Raw genomic sequence first — 20,267 nt, forward strand, 5'->3', positions numbered from 1 at the left:
GTACCATATCGTCTTCAGTCTCTGTGTCTTCATCAAAACCAGCTTCATATTCGATCAGCTCATCTCCTTCGTCACTATCGTAGTTCATAAGAAGCTCAGCAACTTCATCACCCGTAAAGGTTCGCTGCATCGCCATTGTGAAAAAAACTTTCCTTTCAAACACACACACACACACACACACACACACACACACACACACACACACACACACACATTTTTCGGCTTATTACCTGGCTGCATAGCACCTTGCTGCATGCCGGCGTGCTGCTGCATAGCGCCTTGCTGCATACCTCCCTGCTGCATTCCTAGCGGCTGCTGCATGGCTGGTACTCCACCGCCGCTTCCAACGACCGCCACTGCAGGAGACTCTGCAGCCCGGGCCTCCTCGATGACGGTCTGCATCTCAGACTTGCTGCTGAGAAACAACTGCACGGGCGTGCCGCTGATGGTCGCCATGTTGCGCATCATGCCTTGCCTGGCGTCCTCGTCCGAGCTGAAGGCGATGAAGGCGTCGCCACGGTCACCGCCGATGATGTGCACGCCGCCGGCCGGAATGGTGAGGCCCTTGAAGAACTGGCGGATGTCCAGCGCGCTGGCCGACCAGGGCAAGCCCTGGAGGCGGATGATCACCGACATTTTCAGCAGCTCTGCCCTGGAAGTGGAAGAAGACGACGATTTGCGTGTAGTCATCATTTACCGAGCATCAGTGGTAGTTCAAACCGGGAGACACAGAAGTAAGAGGGAAGGGCATACGATTGTCGCTGCTGTCAGTGACAGAGGAGCATCGTTCAAAGCATGCAGCTGCACGGGTAGAGGACTAGGGTCAATGAGATACCATCTGTACAGGTTGCCCGACTCCGGCTGTCAAGCAGTTCAAGCTGTAGAGAAGGAGGAGGTAGCGTACATGAAGCATGCATATTTACAGCCACTGCCAGTCACCAATACCGCCATTAGGAGCAGAGAAAATGGGTTGAGTGTTAGTTGTCTTTAGCAGTCTGCAACGCCCAGTGGACCTAGGACCCTGTAAACAGCAGGTGACTGTAAGCATTGTTTTGCAGCATCATTATGACTCATACAACTTCTTTATCACGCTACTTAATAATTTAGTCTTAATAGTCTACATTTGAAATACAAAACTGAACATTGTAGAGCCGTAGTCCCGAAAACATTCAGCAAAAAGTACCAGTATATTGATCAGTCACTATATTGGAAATAAGGTCTGTCTGTACAGTATTCATCCAAAAGATTCTATATGCCAACCTTAAAGTCACAGCTCATATATTTTACACGCAGAACCCTTACTGAGGCTCATCAGTTTCTTGAAGAAGTATGCCTGATTTTATTAATTCGAAAATAATTTGAGGAACGTCACAGTGTATTCATTACAAAGACTCAGAGTGGAGTCGTAATCAGCATCAGTGGTGTGTGTGTGTGTGTGTGTGTGTGTGTGTGTGTTTGGCCGGTGCATGTCAGTGTACATAGGTGAGTCACAGTGTGTGTGTGTGTGTGTGCCGTGTGTGTGTGTGTGTGTGTGTGTTTGGCCGGTGCATGTCAGTGTACATAGGTGTGTCACAGTGTGTGTGTGTGTGTGTGTGTGTGTGTGTGTGTGTCCGTGCGTGCATGTGTGGGTGTTCAATAACAGCTGTGTGACCTCAGTCCGGCCGAAAAACAAATCCCGGCGTTTGCCCCTGCGGAATCGGTATGGATGTGAAGACGCTATATTAACACTTGACCTTTTCTGGGGCCATCCTCTCTTTACGCTCTCCTTAGAATAAAAATTATTTTTAAAAAAATCGTTTTCATTATGATGATTTTTAGACTGAAAAAAGATTGGCCATGCGGACAAAATTTCAGCCGCATCCGGAATTGGAAAGGCTACCTTAGAGTACGAAGTACGTTGCTGTTGCTACCAAAATGACTATTCTGCATCGTCCATCTTGGGAGCTACACCGTTTCTAAGATAAGTCACAGCATCTGTTATCCTCGAGTTTGTCGGTTGGTTGTGTATCTTGTCATGTTTAGTCCACGTTTTAGACCGAAAGGTCAAGTACTTCTGTATGTTTCGTTTTTTTGTCCTGAATTAAACGGTACGGTCCAATAATTTAAATGTTCTTGTTTTTATTTTATTTTATTCTATTCTTTTCTTAGTAACCTGGCAGGAGACAACTTGAATGGCTGACATTGCTTACTCATTTGCATGTCGCGCAGAAACAAACATATGCCTGCAAGGCGGCCTGCAAGGTTACCCAGACCGCAATATTGACCCCCCCCCCCCCCCCCCCCCCCCTCCATTCTTCTTTTTGTCACCACCTCATTTCTCCACCTCTTGCTCGGCAAACTAGAAAGTAAGCGCTGCAAGCGAGTAACTGTAATGAAGCTTCGGTTGCTGTTCCTATCCCAAGACTAATCGATATCCCAAGAACTACGTGTAGTTGGCAGACTGCAGGCTGCAATGTCGTCTTTTCTCAAGTTCTTCGTGACAGCATTGTCCACGCGTGTGTTTGTGTGGGAATAGGGCCTATCTCAATCTAAAAGGGGGAATTGAAATCGCTTCGAAGAGTCGTGGTGGTCGCCAGTCCAATGTTTATTTTACATGTCAGCGCCTATTAAACAACAGCCTCGCCCTCACGAATGTTTTGTGTTCGGTGTTTGGCATAACCACATGCCGATTCTTCCCAAGAAATGCTGTTTTTATCTCGTTGCAAGAAACACGAAATTAGTTTTGTTTTTGTCTGATTATTTGCGTATTCAATACAGGGTGACCCCAAAAAATGCCACCCACAAAAATGCTCATAACTTCTACATCTGTTAACCAAATGACTTTATCAGTATTTAGTGTACATTAACTTCAGCTTACTAGTGCATGACCTGTCCATCAAAATTTTGCTCCAGGGGCTTGCAACGTAGTACAATTTATTCCCCCCTCTGCTTCTTTACCTCTGTAAACTTGTAGAGCTAGTTATTTTTCGATAAACACCCAGCAACCAAACAAATAACGACCCAGCAACAGCCTGAATCCTCGATAGCACAATGGGTTGAGAAGCTGTTCTGCGTCGGTACTACTTTTGCGACTGAAAAGTTCCGAACGCTCTAATGTACGAAGTATATCTCTGGAGCAAACAAAACAAACATACCGCATTTAAATTAACAACTACAGGCTTGAACACATGAATCTCCATATACAATCCATGAGTTTGGTTGTTTTCTGAATCTAGATCTGCTGTGCACAAACGTTCATCACAAGCAAATTCCCAAGGCAAGTAACTCTCATACTTTGTCTAGCGACAAGAGTAGTTCCCCTTTCAAATTTCTTTTCACTCAGTTTCTTCGACAACAGACTGCAATCCGACGGTCAGTTTTCAACAATATTTCATTTAATAAACAGATCACACGCAACCAAATGCACACATCTCATCAATTTAAACAACATAAAGCGGTTTCATACACTATTTTCCCCAGAAAACTGAACTTCATACAGTTTTTAACGTTGAAACACGGGTGCAAAATTTCGTCTGCTAGTCCCATTTGACGAAAGAACATTATCCTAAGCGATACCAAAACATATACAGAACACACAATATCTGCCTTTGCCGCCACAGCAGAATAACAGCATATCTGTGTACTTGATTTTAGTCCAAAATAGGAAAACTGACAAGAAGTGTTAAGGCCAAAAAAAAAAATAGGTCTGTTTACGGTAACCCGACCGACCCTATTTTTTTCGCGCGACCCTAGACTTTTTTTTGGCATTTGGGGAAAAAAAAACAAGAAGGGCAAAGCCCATACGACTCACATGCTTGACCTCGACCTTTAGGGTAACTAAACCTAGCAATGACATCATACACTAAGAACTGCTTTACACATTTTTCCTACCAAAATACATGTGACCTTGACCCGAGGTCAAGGTCATCCAAGGTCATGCAACACAAAGCTGTTAATTCAAGACATAGGAAGTACAATGGTGCTTATTGGCTCTTTCTACCATGAGATATGGTCACTTTTAGTGGTTCACTACCTTATTTTGGTCACATTTCATAAGGGTCAAAGTGACCTTGACCTTGATCATATGTGACCAAATGTGTCTCATGATGAAAGCATAACATGTGCCCCACATAATTTTTAAGTTTGAAACAGTTATCTTCCATAGTTCAGGGTCAAGGTCACTTCAAAATATGTATACAATCCAACTTTGAAGAGCTCCTGTGACCTTGACCTTGAAGCAAGGTAAACCAAACTGGTATCAAAAGATGGGGCTTACTTTGCCCTATATATCATACGTAGGTGAGGTATTCAATCTCAAAAACTTCAGAGAAAATGGGAAAAATGGGAAAAATAGCTGTTTTTTAGGCAACATTTATGGCCCCTGCGACCTTGACCTTGAAGCAAGGTCAAGATGCTATGTATGTTTTTTGGGGCCTTGTCATCATACACCATCTTGCCAAATTTGGTACTGATAGACTGAATAGTGTCCAAGAAATATCCAACGTTAAAGTTTTCCGGACGTCCGGACGTCCGGACGGACGGACGGACGACTCGGGTGAGTACATAGACTCACTTTTGCTTCGCATGTGAGTCAAAAATAAATAAAGTTTTTTTGGCAAAATAACGTAAAAATATGGGTTTTTTGGAAAAAAAAAAAAAAAAAAAAATCCCGACCTACCGACCCTATTTTTTTGGCCTATGTTACCGTAAACAGACCTATTTTTTTTTTTGGCCTAACAGAATGGAATGATTTGCACGGAACTATACAACCGCGCATTAATCGATCGCCTGGGCAGGTTGACTGGTTGAGTGAATAGGATTCGATCAAACTTTCGCAAAAAAACCCTCCTCGGGCTCAACTGCTCCGCCCCTGGGGATGATTCATGAAAACTCAGGCCGGGGTTACATTCGGAGTACTATACTGCGCGATGCCTTCACTTGTGACTGTGTGTATGTATGTATGACAGGTAATTTTCTTTGTTTAAGTGTGTGTGTGTGTGTGTTTTCTTCATGCAAATGACAACAAATACGAACGTTCCTGAAGGAGAAAAGTCGTTTTGGCGGCAAAACCCGTGGTCAGTGTTTGCGGATGTTCTCAGACTAACACAATGACCGAGAAATGGTTGAACTGGTGAAGCCGTGTTCTTGTGTGCGCGCGTGCTTGCGTGTGTGTGTATCGTCAACTTTAATCTTTGCATTTACATGGTTCGTTGGTTGGTCATTGTTTTTATCGTCTTTTTATGACTTGTTAAAATACTTGTCCGGGAGGACATCCCGGGATAGGCTTCCGAGTTTAAGCACTGTAGCGCTTTTCACGAATTTCTTGAACGTCCACTCACTAAGTAAGAACGTGTTCAATGATCCAAGGTTCATCGCATCCCCAAAAGTATGGTGCCCTTCAATAGATATGAATGTGTGATGTAACTGTGACCATGTACATCGGCAACGAAAAGGAATCTTCCAGCTAGCAACCCAGTTCACGGGGTCAGTGCTGTCCATATCGGTGATTTGTTAAAATTTGTTGCTGTATCGAAAGCCGCACAAAAATCTTCAACACGCCTGAACAAATCTCCCATATTACCTACCAATTCCGCACTTTTCGAGGCCCCAACAGAGAGAAAGATGAAACGATATTCGATAGTCCGGCATGAAAGAGAGAGAGAGAGAGAGAGAGAGAGAGAGAGAGAGAGAGAGAGAGAGAGAGAGAGAGAGAGAGAGAGAGACACACACACACACACACACATACACTGACACAGCGAGCGAGCCGGCTGAGCGAACGAGAGAGAGAGAGAGAGAGAGGGCAAAGCCAAAGGACAACCGTAAGCAACACACACACACACACACACACACAAATTGAACGGCTATTGTAACAATGCTTATAGTTCTAGACGGGTTTTTCAATCGAAGCCGGGAGAGGTAGAGGAAATGAGGATCAATCACAATAAGGATCCGGTTGTCCAGTCCGTCAATTTATTTGCCGAACACCTGAGCTAGCCACACCATTCTGATGATACGCCATTCTGATGATCCTCGCTCCACGGCTATCGCCAGTTGTCTCTCTGACCGGACGCGAAAGTCCTACGCGAATCTATCAAAACCAGAATACGTAGATGTTACATGCCGAGTCTCAGTGATTATTAAAAATAATGGTCGAAGTTAGCGGATCATGAAAAATGCGAGCTTGAGGGAGCTTTTTCATGACCGCGAACTGAGACCATTATTTTTAATAATCACTGAGACGAGGTGTGTAACCTCTTTATTCCTCCTTTCTTCAGTTATTCAAAGAAAAGAGGAGTTTTTTTGCGAAAGTTTGATCGAATCCTATTCACTCAACCAGTCAACCTGCGCAGGCGATCGATTAATGCGCGGTTGTATAGTTCCGTGCAAATCATTCCATTCTGTTAACACTTCTTGTCAGTTTCCCTGTTTTGGACTAAAATTAAGTACACAGATATGCTGTTATTCTGCTGTGGCGGCAAAGGCAGATATTGTGTGTTCTGTTTATGTTTTGGTATCGCTTTGGATAATGTTCTTTCGTCAAATGGGACTAGCAGACGAACTTTTGCACCCGTGTTCCAACTTTAAAAACTGTATGAAGTTCAGTTTTCTGGGGAAAATAGTGTATGAAACCGATTTATGTAATTTAAATTGATGAGATGTGTGCACTTGGTTGCGTGTGATCTGTTTATAAAATGAAATATTGTTGAAAACTGACCGTCAGATTGCAGTCTGTTGTCGAAGAAACTGAGTGAAAAGAAATTTGAAAGGGGAACTAACTCTTGTCGCTAGACAAAGTATGAGAGTTACTTGCCTTGGAAATTTGCTTGTGTTGAACGTTTGTGCACGGCAGATCTAGATTCAGAAAACAACCGAACTCATGGATTTTCATGGAGATTCATGTGTTCAAGCCTGTAGTTGTTAATTCAAATGCGGTATGTTTGTATTGTTTGCTCCAGAGATGTATACTTCGTACATTAGAGCCGCGTTCGGAACTTTTCAGTCGCAAAAGTAGTACCGACACAGAACAGCTTCTCAACCCATTGTGCTATCGAGGATTCAGGCTGTTGCTGGGTCGTTATTTGTTTGGTTGCTGGGTGTTTATCGAAAAATAACTAGCTCTACAAGTTTACAGAGGTAAAGAAGCAGAGGGGGGAATAAAGAGTGATCTCCCATATGTTGTTCACGAGCAGTGTTCGCGAGACGAAAATGATTGCAGATTGGCCGACTTCGACAGTGATCATCTCCGTTCTGTTCTTCACAGTTATGATAAAGACATCGTTCTAAGGTCAAAACAAGTCGAAATTTTGGGACTGCTGCCGGAAGGAGACCGTAATATATGGTTGCATCACTGTCAAAAAAATCGTCAGCTCCAGCGAGCGCCGAAACCAAACGGTTGATTATCACGTGACACTTATGCCATATTTAGAGTTGTTTGCACAGTAAATACATCCGCGAAAAATAGCTCGCTTGAAACTGTCTTAACTAAAAATTCCTCTGTAATTTAAAAATTACAAAACACAATGAAAAATCATTATCGACGATCGCGAATCTGCTTACATCCATAACACATTACAACAAGAAGGGCAAAGCCCATACGACTCACATGCTTGACCTTGACCTTTACATGACCTTGACCTTCAGCTAAACCTAGCAATGACATCATACACTAAGAACTGCTTTACACATTTTTCCTACCAAAATACATGTGACCTTGATCCAAGGTCAAGGTCATCCAAGGTCATGCAACACAAAGCTGTTAATTCAAGACATAGGAAGTACAATGGTGCTTATTGGCTCTTTCTACCATGAGATATGGTCACTTTTAGTGGTTCACTACCTTAGTTTGGTCACATTTCATAAGGGTCAAAGTGACCTTGACCTTGATCATATGTGACCAAATGTGTCTCATGATGAAAGCATAACATGTGCCCCACATAATTTTTAAGTTTGAAACAGTTATCTTACATACTTCAGGGTCAAGGTCACTTCAAAATATGTATACAATCCAACTTTGAAGAGCTCCTGTGACCTTGACGCAAGGTAAACCAAACTGGTATCAAAAGATGGGGCTTACTTTGCCCTATATCTATATATATATACGACTAGTGTCTGTGTGTGTGTGTGTCTGTGTGTCTGTGTGTCTGTGTGTCTGTGCGCGATGCGCGGCCAAGGTTCTCGATGGATCTGTTTCAAATTTGGTGATCATATTCAGGTACACCCTGGACACAACCTGGTCGATGAGATATTTCAACACGTGCTCTCAGCGCGCTGCGCGGAACCGATTTTGGTTCCACCTCAGCTATTTTGGTTCCACCTCAGCTTACCCGGGCCCCCATACCGACACACCATAGCCGCTACACCACATCACAACGCCAAAGTTCTCGGTGGTTCTTTTTCAAATTTGGACACCGTATTCAGCTACACCCCGGACACAATATCATCGATGAGATATTTCAACACGTGCTCTCAGCGCGCAGCGCTAAACTCATGTTCGTTTTTGTGTTCATTTCACCATTATAAGTAACTCTTCCTTATCTTCTCCAGTGTTTGGCGTTTATCTCCCTTCCTTCGTGTGGCTTTCCCGTTCAGTTGTAAGTTACTATTTATTTTTAGAATGTCACTGCGCTGTCCAGAACGCTTCCCTTGCACCCGTAAGTTGTTCTTACTGTCAAAGTGAAAAGGTCGAATCAATTTATAGCCACGCGAAAAATACACTCTCACCTATCTCTATATATTTATAGATACAGATATGCATATATATATACGGCTTCTCTGTGTGTGTGTGTGTTTGTGTGTGTGTGTAGGCAAAAACCTATGTATTATAGAGTTCTGTTTGTGATGGGGTCTAGCGGCTTTTGTCTGTCTGTATGTTCTGGCATGTGAGAAGCCACAGTAGATAATATAGGGCTAAGAAATAAGCTCTAAAATTCTCAATCCCGTTTGACAGGACTTCGCCTTTCAAAGGTGATTGTGGTGAACCGCCACGCTGTCTGTCTCTGTTGCGCCGTTCACCCCAAATTCCCGTTTCTGAGAGTGACTATTTTTAGAATGTCACTGCGCTGTCCAGAACGCTTCCCTTGCACCCGTAAGTTGTTCTTACTGTCAAAGTGAAAAGGTCGAATCAATTTATAGCCACGCGAAAAATACACTCTCACCTATCTCTATATATTTATAGATACAGATATGCATATATATATACGGCTTCTCTGTGTGTGTGTTTGTGTGTGTGTGTGGGGGAAAAAACCTGTTGATTGTAGAGTTCTGTTTGTGATGGGGTCTAGCGGCTTTTGTCTGTCTGTATGTTCTGGCATTTGAGCGATTCACCCCGGCGAAGCCGGGTATTCCTCTAGTATTATATATAGGTGAGGTATTCAATCTCAAAAACTTCTGAGAAAATGTGAAAAATAGCTGTGGTTTAGACAACATTTATGGCCCCTGCGACCTTGACATTAAAGCAAGGTCAAGATGCTATGTATGTTTTTTGGGGCCTTGTCATCATACACCATCTTGCCAAATTTGGTACTGATAGACTGAATAGTGTCCAAGAAATATCCAACGTCAAAGTTTTCCGGACGGATGGACACCGGGACGGACGGACGGACGACTCGGGTGAGTACATAGACTCACTTTTGCTTCGCATGTGAGTCAAAAACCTCTAAATATGTTTAAAAAAAAATCGGTTTCCTTGCCAGACAAGGAAACTCAAGGCATCCTGTCAGGGAGAGAATGAGCCAAACTCATTTTGACCTGAGGTCAGGCTGCTAGCCACACGTCTATGCAAACCTGGAACCGCCGCTTTATTTTAGCCACACCAAAACCGAAAGAAGACGGGTCTATATCCCAGACACGATAGTCTGTCATGAGACTTTCGTCGTTCACAACCTCAGCTATGCAAGCAGGCACAGTCCCAAAATGCTTGCTGATGCTACCGGCTACCAAGGATCTGTGTGTGTTTGACTGAAGTCGCGCAGTTTCCTTCGTTTGTGTGACGTTTGTCTCCAGTCGATCGAATCAGTAAGAGCTGCGCACATCCCTCAGATTGTGTTTTTACATTTAGTCAAGTTTTGACTAAATGTTTTAACGTAGGGGAATCGAGACGAGGGTCGTGGTGTATGTGCGTGCGTGCGTGTGTGTGTGTGTCTGTGTGTGTGTGTAGAGCGATTCAGACTAAACTACTGGACCGATCTTTATGAAATTTGACATGAGAGTTCCTGGGTATGAAATCCCCAGACGTTTTTTTCATTTTTTTGATAAATGTCTTTGATGACGTCATATCCGGCTTTTCGTGAAAGTTGAGGCGGCACTGTCACGCCCTCATTTTTCAACCAAATTGGTTGAAATTTTCGTCAAGTAATCTTCGACGAAGCCCGGACTTCGGTATTGCATTTCAGCTTGGTGGCTTAAAAATTAATTAATGACTTTGGTCATTAAAAATCTGAAAATTGTAATAATTTTTTTATATAAAAATATATATATAAAACGATCCAAATTTACGTTCATCTTATTCTCCATCATTTTCTGATTCCAAAAACATATAAATATGTTATATTTGGATTAAAAACAAGCTCTGAAAATTAAATATATAAAAATTATTATCAAACTTAAATTGTCGAAATCAATTTAAAAACACTTTCATCTTATTCCTTGTCGGTTCCTGATTCCAAAAACATATAGATATGATATGTTTGGATTAAAAACACGCTCAGAAAGTTAAAACAAAGAGAGGTACAGAAAAGCGTGCTATCCTTCTTAGCGCAACTACTACCCCGCTCTTCTTGTCAATTTCACTGCCTTTGCCATGAGCGGTCGACTGACGATGCTACGAGTATTACGGTCTTGCTGAAAAATGGCATTGCGTTCAGTTTCATTCTGTGAGTTCGACAGCTACTTGACTAAATGTTGTATTTTCGCCTTACGCTTCTTGTTTGTTGTTGTTGTTGCTGAGAGCGGCCGGCAAGTTTACCTGCATGCAACGATGATCTAAGTCACTTTTCTTTTCATTTTTCAGCGTTCGTTTACATTCCGCCGTCGTTTCTAATACATTTATTTTCTGGAGCTTCCAAATAAATCAGCTGTTGTGCTTCATGTTGGTCCGCAAAGCTCCCAATAAACTCCCTTGTTAGTAATCCTTCGATGACAATGACGTGTGAGTAGCGGTTGCTCTTGAACTGCATTTATACTCATCATAAGGAAGGTCCAACAACATGCGGGGAAAAGATGCTGTTTTACGACGACTATTCTTTTACCGTTACCATTTTACCCGCACACGCCGTTGACGATGCTCATCATGTCACTGTAGGTTATAAATAGATCCAGCACATAAGTGTCTTTACTGTACACGTAATGTCAATTAGTGTGCGGCCTAATGAACAACTTGAGGCAATGAATACACGTAGCCCTGAACTTGGTGCCAACATGATGCGGTCAACAAAAATGGGAGTTCAACATTTTGGATGTTGGCGAATGTTGCGACAGGGTACGATGCAGCAAAGGCCACTAGTCACGCCAGATGGCTTGTTAAGTCGGGCCTTCCGTCAAAAGACAGCGACACATCAACGTGGACATAGGCATACATGATGTATTGGTGTGCGTGTGTGTGCATTAAGCGCTCACTCCGGGGAGGCAATGTTGATTGATATAACCGAAAGTTCAGATATCGTAACCCCATTTGGCAGACCGTTCATGGTATGACTGATGGAGCGATGGCAAACCGGGTTGCAAGGAAAGGGTCGCTTTCCATAACTCTTAAGGCGGCAGCAGAAAAAAGCCCACCACTTTCTCTTCACCACCTCATTTTCTCTTGCCCGCTGGGATGCGCGCGCACAACGAAACTCAACAGTGCATGTTAAAAAGTGTCGCGGTTTAGACTGACGCCAGCAGAGAAGTTCTGTTCGCAGAAGAAGCGCGATGTGCGATGTGTATTATGTGCGATTAATTTGCAACCCGAAGCTCTACTCATACAATTTATAACTGTTCAAAGTGAGACAGTTCACAAATTAAGGTCTGCCCTATAAATATAAGTATTCTACTGATATTAGGGAAGAAATAGAACTCTAAAGTCGTGAAGCGGCAACCGGCTCCGGACCGCCATCTTTGATTTTCCCAAATGCAACCTAGGCAAATGTATGCTACAGAAATGCAGTGAAAGATCGACTTTAGCGTCCACTCCAGACCTTAAAGTAGGAAGATATGAACAGTTAAAATAACGATCAGGTAACCTATATCCAATAAACTAAAGGTTTCCATACAGGAATAACCAAAACATGAGTACAAAGTCAACGAAAGTAGATTCGTAGAATCTCCCAAATCAACGAAAGTCGTTTGTGTTTTTGGTGTAAACTTCGTTTCACCGCCAACCGGAACTGACGTGTACGCAACATTTGTGATGTAGCACTTCCTTATATGGCACACAACGAATGTGGTTGGTTGAAAAAAGCCTGTACTAAATAAGCCTATTACTAAACGGTGTATTGCTGCGAAATTCGGTTCGCTAACCTCAGTGAAAAGCTAGCAGCAACTCGGTCGTGGCGGTACCCAGATGTGTGCGTGTTTGGCTCACAATCCGCCATCCACCTACATTTTTTTGCAGAATGATTGTCCGCTTTACGTGCCACATTTGTGACACGAGGATGGGATTGATACCGTCTCTGAGTCTGCGAATAAAGTTGATCCGTGTTCGTTACGATTCGAACCCGTGACTGCCCGAGGATCGCAACTTCAGTCCGGTGCTCTATCAACTTAGTTAGCTACCAGGCATTCATACGGGTTTGGGCGTTTGTGTGTGTGTGTGTGTGATCATTGTCAGTGAATATGTGTGTTCAAGCGCGCTCTGGGCCTGGGAGGCAATGCTGAATATAAATAATGCGCGCGAGAAAGTCGGGATACTGATTGGCCGAACAGGCAAACCCCATGTCGAAGTCACTCATGGCAGTAGGCCTAGAAGCTGGTCCATTATGCGTGCCTCAGTGCACAGACAACTCTGAAGCGTGTGTGTTTCAGTCCGGATGACCTTGGACACACGCCTGCGTATCTGCAAGAATGCCGCTGGCATCACCGTGCAACCAGTGAAGTTACTTAAAGGCACAGTAAGCCTCCCGTAAACCATCACAGAGCTCCCCGTCTACATACAGTACAAGCATACTTCCATTTAAACCCTCACCGAACGGGAACATCCTGGCTGCTTTCTGTCAAGCGTGATACATTTTCAAAGAATTTATTTTCGTGGACTTGGCCCTTTACAACAATGGCGCCTCGTTTTGGTGCTGGACGGCTGTTATGAATATCCCGGAAATTACGCCCGGACAGTAAGCCTCCCGTAAACCATCACAGATACTGTCAGGCTTTTACACACAGTACAAACACCCTTCCATTTGAACGCTCACCAAACGGGAACATCCTAGGTGCCCTACGTAAAGAGCGAGCAATTTTTAAAGAATTAATTTTGCAGATTGTCTCGAACACTTTTTGGACCCATCCTGAACTCAGGTCAAAAATGAGTTACTTCCCTTAAACTGGCGATAGCCGTGGATCGATGATTATCAGAATGTTTTTGGACCGTGGCGCGTTTTTGCGCTAGACCTAACTTTTAAAATCTAGCTTGTTACACAAACATTCTTTTATCATAAAAGAATTCTTTTTTCATCAAGACAAGATCAGTGCAATTCGAAGTTGTGAAAGTTTGAAAAAAGAAAAGCCCAGAAGCAGGGTCACGCAAGGGTCGTAGCAGACGACGGTTTATGCGGCATATCGCCGTTCCTCTCAACAGTCAAAAGCCATCGCCAGAGTTCTTGTGAACCACAGCCGTTTGTTTCGTGCATAAACACGTGCTATTGTAGATAATCTCACATCGAGTCGCATTCAAATGACTAACTGACGACTACATTGTGAAAAAGGGAAACTGGATCACACGGGTTCACGATGGCTCAGGGGTAAGATAAACAACGCAAAAATAAATTCTTTGAAAATTGTTCGCTCTTTACGGAGGGCACCTAGGATGTTCTCAATCGGTGAGTGTTTAAATGAAAGGGTGTTTGTACTGTGTGTAAAAGCCTGACCGTATCTGTGATGGTTTACGGGAGGCTTACTGTGCCTTTAACAAGGCGGCTTTGCGGTGTATTGCACATGGGCTCAGGTGAGGCCGTGAGGAACGCGACCACAACATTTGCAGGCTATGGAGTCCTATAGGATGATGACCGTTAATTATTTCTTTCTCGGTAAAAAAACAAAAAAAACACTTTATTTTCTTCAGTCGCGTTGGCTGCCTGAATGCTCAGTTACCAAAGCGCTAGAGTTCTACCGTCAGGTATAGCAACAGTAGGGAGATTTAAAAAACGAAACGTCGGGACGTTTCGTTTTGAAGTTGTGGTAAACGTCATCATTTCGGGGGTCTCTCGCTGGAAAGGTGAAGGTCAACTGAAACGGAACGTGGAACGTCAAAACGCAGTCACGTTTTCCACCCCCAAAAAACGAACAATATTTCGTCAACTTTTGTGAGTATTTTTGCACACTAACAGTTTTATTTGTTGGCCATTTTATGCATTGCTAGATTCATCAACCCTTTCACAGTCTTTCAGCGCTGAGAATGTGTTCATTGGAGGTAGACAACTGTTGTGAACTGAAATATTTTGAAGGGTGCTGATCCTGGTACATTTATCCAACTTCATCGTGAGAAAGCAAATGGCGAAGCAGAAGTAGGTCATCGCATCGAATTTTTATTCTGGCTTCGTATGTGATTTTGTATAAACAAAGTCTGTGTGATTTATTTGGACTGAAAATAATCAAAGTATGCCCGATTCTGGACCACCTCCTAGGGTTTTTTTTTCCATTCTGATCGAGGACAGACGTGATAATTTCACTTGAAGATTTATCGCCCTTCCTTCATTCCGAAACGAAACGTGAATACATCTAAATCTTGTCTGCGGCCTATGCCGTCTCGTTTCACGTTCCGTTTCGCGGGGTGACTCATTCACCAAACGAAACGAGCTGCAAAACGAAACGTGCTGTCTTTTAAATCTCCCTATTGTCAACCTACTGACCTAAATGAGGCCAGAAAAAAAGTCATGATGAAGCAGCGTCACCTCAATAGACCCTATCGATATTCCAAGCTCTCGTAATCTCTCGCAAACTTCAGAGCATAGCAAAGCATGCGGTACTCAGCGATCTCGTGCGAGCTGCGGCACAAGCCAAGGTTCTCGCGATGTTCAAAGCATAACAAAGAGCGTGTCTCGCGAGAACTGCTCAGATACCGAAAAGGTCTATACCGTTCAGTGTTTTGTTTTGTTGTTGGTTTGTTTTTGTTTTTCGTTTGTTCGTGTGTGTACTTTGAATGTTGCCGTAATGTGGTTCGATGGAATAAATGTCAAGATCACTGCAACTCGATTTAGCACCGATTATTAAAGGATAATGATGGTCAGGTGTGATGCGCCTTGAAGCGGCTGTAGTTTGGGTATCTGATCATAGCTCTAAGGTTTGGTAACACTCAGCTGCCATGTTGCCTAAAAGCCGGCATTTCATCTTTTCGCATCAGAATCGGTTATTTGCTTGTCTGTTGACGATGTCTTTTTACTGATTGGCAACCATGGCCGGTTGACCGTGTGGAAATGTTGACTTGAAGTTGAAGACAGTAAGGTCTACTCAGAACTGATGATGTAATAGCCTGACGACGGTGTGATTTGTTTGTGCAAGTCAGTTGTGCAGGCTGAAGACGCCGCTGTGCAAAAGGTATCATTTACCACCTATAGCCTACTATATATATAAAGGTTTTTAATTGTAAGTGTGAGAGAGAGGGGAGGTGAGAGAGTTTAATTTTACTGAATTTAGGCTACATGTTTCAGTGAATTTAAAAGAAATATTTTAAGGGCCCGTTTGTGCTGTGTTGTATACATCGTCAGGCTACCATGGGTATCTTACTTGGTGTTCGGAAGAAATCGCAGATCTGTGCATTCTTACTTTTTGTCAGTATCAGCTTTATGTTTGGATTGATTTGTGGTCGGACATTTGAATTTCTTAAATCTTTTCTGGGATTTCTCAAATCTCACGGTAATCAAGACTCAGAAAACAAGTGAACTCTCCAATTGTTGCAATTGAGACTGCAGTACGACTTGGTTTACTGATGATTTCATTTTAACCCTGGACACTGATATGGGGTGGAAATCGTCAGTGTCACATACAGCGCCACAAACAGGTAACTTAAATTGCTTTCCACCCGTCTGACAAGTTGGACTGAAATCGTTTGAACAAGTCGTTCAGTATATTATGGTAACCATCTATGGTCCAAGCACCCAATCCACAAACATTGTCTCAGTCCCTCACACACTGCCACACACACAAACAGTACACACACACTAACAGCACAAACACACACACACACCGAGGCACAGTACACACACATGCAATCCGTTGGAATCGAATACGCCTGTATACAGCTGTACGAAAAACTGCTCAGGTTGTATGTAGTGTGCACGCGACCTGTCGATGAGAGCCATTGGAACAAGGCAAGTTTGAATTTCAACAAACCAGCGCAAATAATCACTGGTACATTTCAAGTTCGTGTGAGTGGTGCGCCTTTGAAAGATCATGGTGAAAATGAGACACCCTGTCTCCGGGGTTGCAGTTAGAATCGTTACTGATTTAACTTGAACCACCATACACTGTAGTTGGCTCCGATTAAAATGATGCTGACGCCTGTGTTATGCAAAGGCGGCTTTACGAAAATGTGAACTCCGGTGGTCAGGGCCCGAGACGACTCCGTCCAGTTAGCTGTCCCACGTAAGTGCTCCTGCCCTGCTTTCTTCCGCCTGGATTGGCAATTCTTTGGATTTTATATATAAGAGGGAAAGAAAGAGAGAGAGGGAGAGCTCAAAGCCGCAGTCCGGCATCCACGTGGGAAAACACTGCCACACACACTAATTACACACACACAGGACACGTGGAAAACATCCTTCGTCCCAGCCTTACTACTTGCTTACACTGTCTTCAAAGAGAGAGAGAGAGACAGACAGACAGACAGAGACAGAGAGCTCAAAGCAGCACTCGTGCACCCACGTGCGAAAATACACACATACCCAAATGACACGTGAAAAACATCCTTCGTCTCAGCCTAAGCGGTTGATTGCATTGTTTCTATGCGAGAGAGAGAGAGAGAGAGAGAGAGAGAGAGAGAGAGAGAGAGAGCTCAAAGTCACCTACACAGGAACAAAACCGCTGCCACTCATTCACAGTAACACACACATGACATGCGGAAAACATCCATTGTCTCAGCCTTACTGCTTACTCTGTGTTTTCTATGACAAAGAGAGAGAGAGAGAGAGAGAGAGAGAGAGAGAGAGAGAGAGAGAGAGAGCTCAAAGCAGCACTCATCCGCGCGGGAAAATACACCCACTGCCCACACATTCAATTGAGACGTGAAAAACATCCTTCGTCTCAGTCTATAACTGCTTGAATATTATTTACATTTGTTTTCCATAAGAGAGAGGGTGAGAGACGGCCGAACTCGCCCAGTCGCCCTAAGGACAGCACGCACTAACACACGCCATGTAGACATTATTGTCTCAGCTTAACTCAGTAACTTGAAAATGTCGTTGGCGTGTCTGGCCAGTGTTGGTGTCCACTGGACTCCGCTAAGACCCTTTAATTTGCAAACGTTCAGTCCGGATATCACCACGTGCTGACAACAGCTCTTACGACCAAACAGCTGACTGTCGGTGCAGCGTGTCCGGTGTAACGCGTTCAGCTTTCCCCCGGCATTTAGCTTTCTGATTCGGCTTCGTTGATCTTGTATAAACTCCACATTGAAAAGCCCCCCTTCCTTCCATACTACTGATGATCGAGCCATTCATGGGGTAAAATTCGTTCGGCAACCCACATTTTGTATTTAGCTTAGGAAATTTGCTTCATCCTAAAATTCCTGCCCTTCTCATTCAGTCAAGGGACGTAACCACTCGTTGAACGTATGCCGAGAAATGAAACAAATGTACTTCTTTAATTTGACCAGGAAACAACATTTTAAGTCGCGAGTATATATATAAACTGAGCAAGAGAATTATTGCAGCCGTTTTCGTACCCCAACTAAAGCATTCATTCCCGTGTCATTTTATTCAAACTGTATATGCCTTTAAAGGCCCTTCACTTGGCTACCTGGCACACTTTTCGGACAAAAGATTTCTGTTTTAAGTATCACGTGACCGCCGCCGAAGTGAGAGTGCCCCCAAAATCGACCTGACAATAACGTCAGGTACCAAGTAAAAAATCGACTAAAATTCAGAATAGGCGCAGCTTGACAATTTTTACAAATGAGAAGAAAGCCAGATCATTTATCTATCCAGAACAGGTAGTTTTGTATTGCTGTCTTGCGTATCTCTTGTGTTATGTCAGTTCTACTGATCAGGTGTTGAGCGCTTGAGCAGTAAAAACGAGGTTTTTGCGTCCATTTTGAGGGGTACCATGACAAAAAGCGCTATATTTGAGCAATGCCAAAATGGATTAGTCGGGTTTGTATGGTTTGTGAAAGAGTGAGTACCCTTGCTTTTCCTCGGACAAATATTGACATGACAGTGCTTCCTGTACACGTGCGTGACACACCCTCTCGCTAGTGACTGGCCTGTCATCAGTGTCACGTGGGAAAGTTCCCCCACATGACATTACATGTATAGGCCAGTCATTAGCGAGTGTACAGGAAGTACATGTCAATATTTGTCCGAGGAAAAGCAAGGGTACTCATTCTTTCACAACCCATACAAACCGGACAGTTATTTCCGAAAACTGTCTATTTTAGACACACACATAATTCCGCTATCAATGAAAGCAAGGGTGAACTCGAAGGTCTATTTAGGCAGGTGTGTATTTCCCCAGGAATTCCTGTTACGACAATACTGAATAGTGAATAATACTGAATGATAAAACTGGTCACAAATTCACTGAGATGAACAAGAACATCATCCCTTTTCAGCTATCGATGTCATGAAAATGAATGTCAGTGGTTAAAATGTCTGTGCAGACAAGAGTGCGAGATGGGCAACATGTAATGTTCAAGTGCCGGGGTTCGTTCATTCATTCTTCGCTGATCCCAGGACAACTGATGAGCCACAGTGATCTTGCGCATGGACCTCTTCCCACAAGGTTTGTTCGAGCTCAAGTCACCGTCACTATACTGGTGCCACTGTCTGATGAAAGGAACCCGACATTGTCGACGTACTTGTCAGGTCACTGGTGACAATGTTGTCAGCTCAGCTATTTAAATTGTTCCACGTCTCATCACACGATAGCGATGCCCGGTTCTCTCGCTGTGGTCGTTCCTTGCCTAATGTCCTCTGGTCCTACTGCTGTATTTGCGTCCGTACACATGGGTCACTCATCCATCTCTGCTGATGTCGCACTTTCAGGTCGCCACGTCAATTACAATCTTCATGTTCATATGCATAACGTCTTGTCAGGCAACAGAGGAAAATAGCCGCGCTGCACAACTTCTTTGAAGTCAGCCCTTGGGAGTCCAGCCAGCGCCGAAGAATACGGTATTTGCAGGGGCGGATCTGGGGGGGGGGGGGGGGGGTGCAATGGGTGCAATTGCACCCCCCCCCCCCCAGCGGGACAAAAAAAAAAAAAAAAAAAAAAAAAGAAGAAAAATGTATCACCTGAAAATAGCACTTTACACGCTCAGATTGCACAATTTTGCTTCCTTTTTAAAAAAAAAATCCGGGGGGGCATGCTCGGCGCTTCGCGCCTTCGTTGATAAGATACCCCCCCCCCCAAAAAAAAAAAGAACTTTGCACCCCCCCCTTTCAAAACCCAGATCCGCCCCTGATTTGTAAAGGCGGGGTGGGGGGGGGGGGGGGGTGGGGTGGGGTGGGGTGTGTGTGTGTGTGTGAGAGATTCAGTATACAGTCAGAGTTCGTGTTTGTGACTGCAAGTCAGTGCATGAAAGGTCATCTCCGGGCCACGACCGAAGGATGGTGGTGTTTGCGTTGAAAAGCCATCGCCATCACTGCATCATCGGTTGTCCTGTCGGTCTCCCAAAATTCAGTCATGGCTGCGCTGGCCGTCACTTGGCAGCCAATGGTTAGGATCTCACTTTCCGCTATTACACTGTGAAGGCATTATTTCCATTTCCGTCGCAAGAAGTGTTGTCCGTACAATATGACTTTTTGTATTAATTTACTGATCTGTAAGCATGTCATGGATCACCAAAGTTTACCGCGGCCCAACAGGTTAATCACTTTGAACAAATCAACTTTTCCTCCAAGAAAACTAAAAGCATGACATCACAAATCGATGAGAATTGTAGGGAACCAACG

General features: G+C 43.8%; 1 protein-coding gene across 2 annotated transcripts in view; it reads right to left on the minus strand.

The window, feature by feature from the left end:
• The window catches only part of LOC138965641 (collagen, type I, alpha 1a-like), a 51,180-nt gene that overhangs the window by 9,178 nt on the left and 21,735 nt on the right, over window positions 1-20,267 (minus strand). Inside the window, exon 2 of one of the 2 annotated variants that reach the window (XM_070337821.1) lies at window positions 231-652. In XM_070337821.1, coding sequence (XP_070193922.1) covers window positions 231-636 — 406 coding nt within the window. In that variant the 5' untranslated portion in view covers window positions 637-652. Of the gene's footprint in view, window positions 1-230; window positions 1,022-20,267 lie in introns of both variants that reach the window. The other variant, XM_070337817.1, reaches the window with a different exon arrangement.

The sequence above is a fragment of the Littorina saxatilis genome, linkage group LG1 (genome assembly GCF_037325665.1).
Source record: "Littorina saxatilis isolate snail1 linkage group LG1, US_GU_Lsax_2.0, whole genome shotgun sequence".
Taxonomy (NCBI): Eukaryota; Metazoa; Mollusca; class Gastropoda; order Littorinimorpha; family Littorinidae; genus Littorina; species Littorina saxatilis.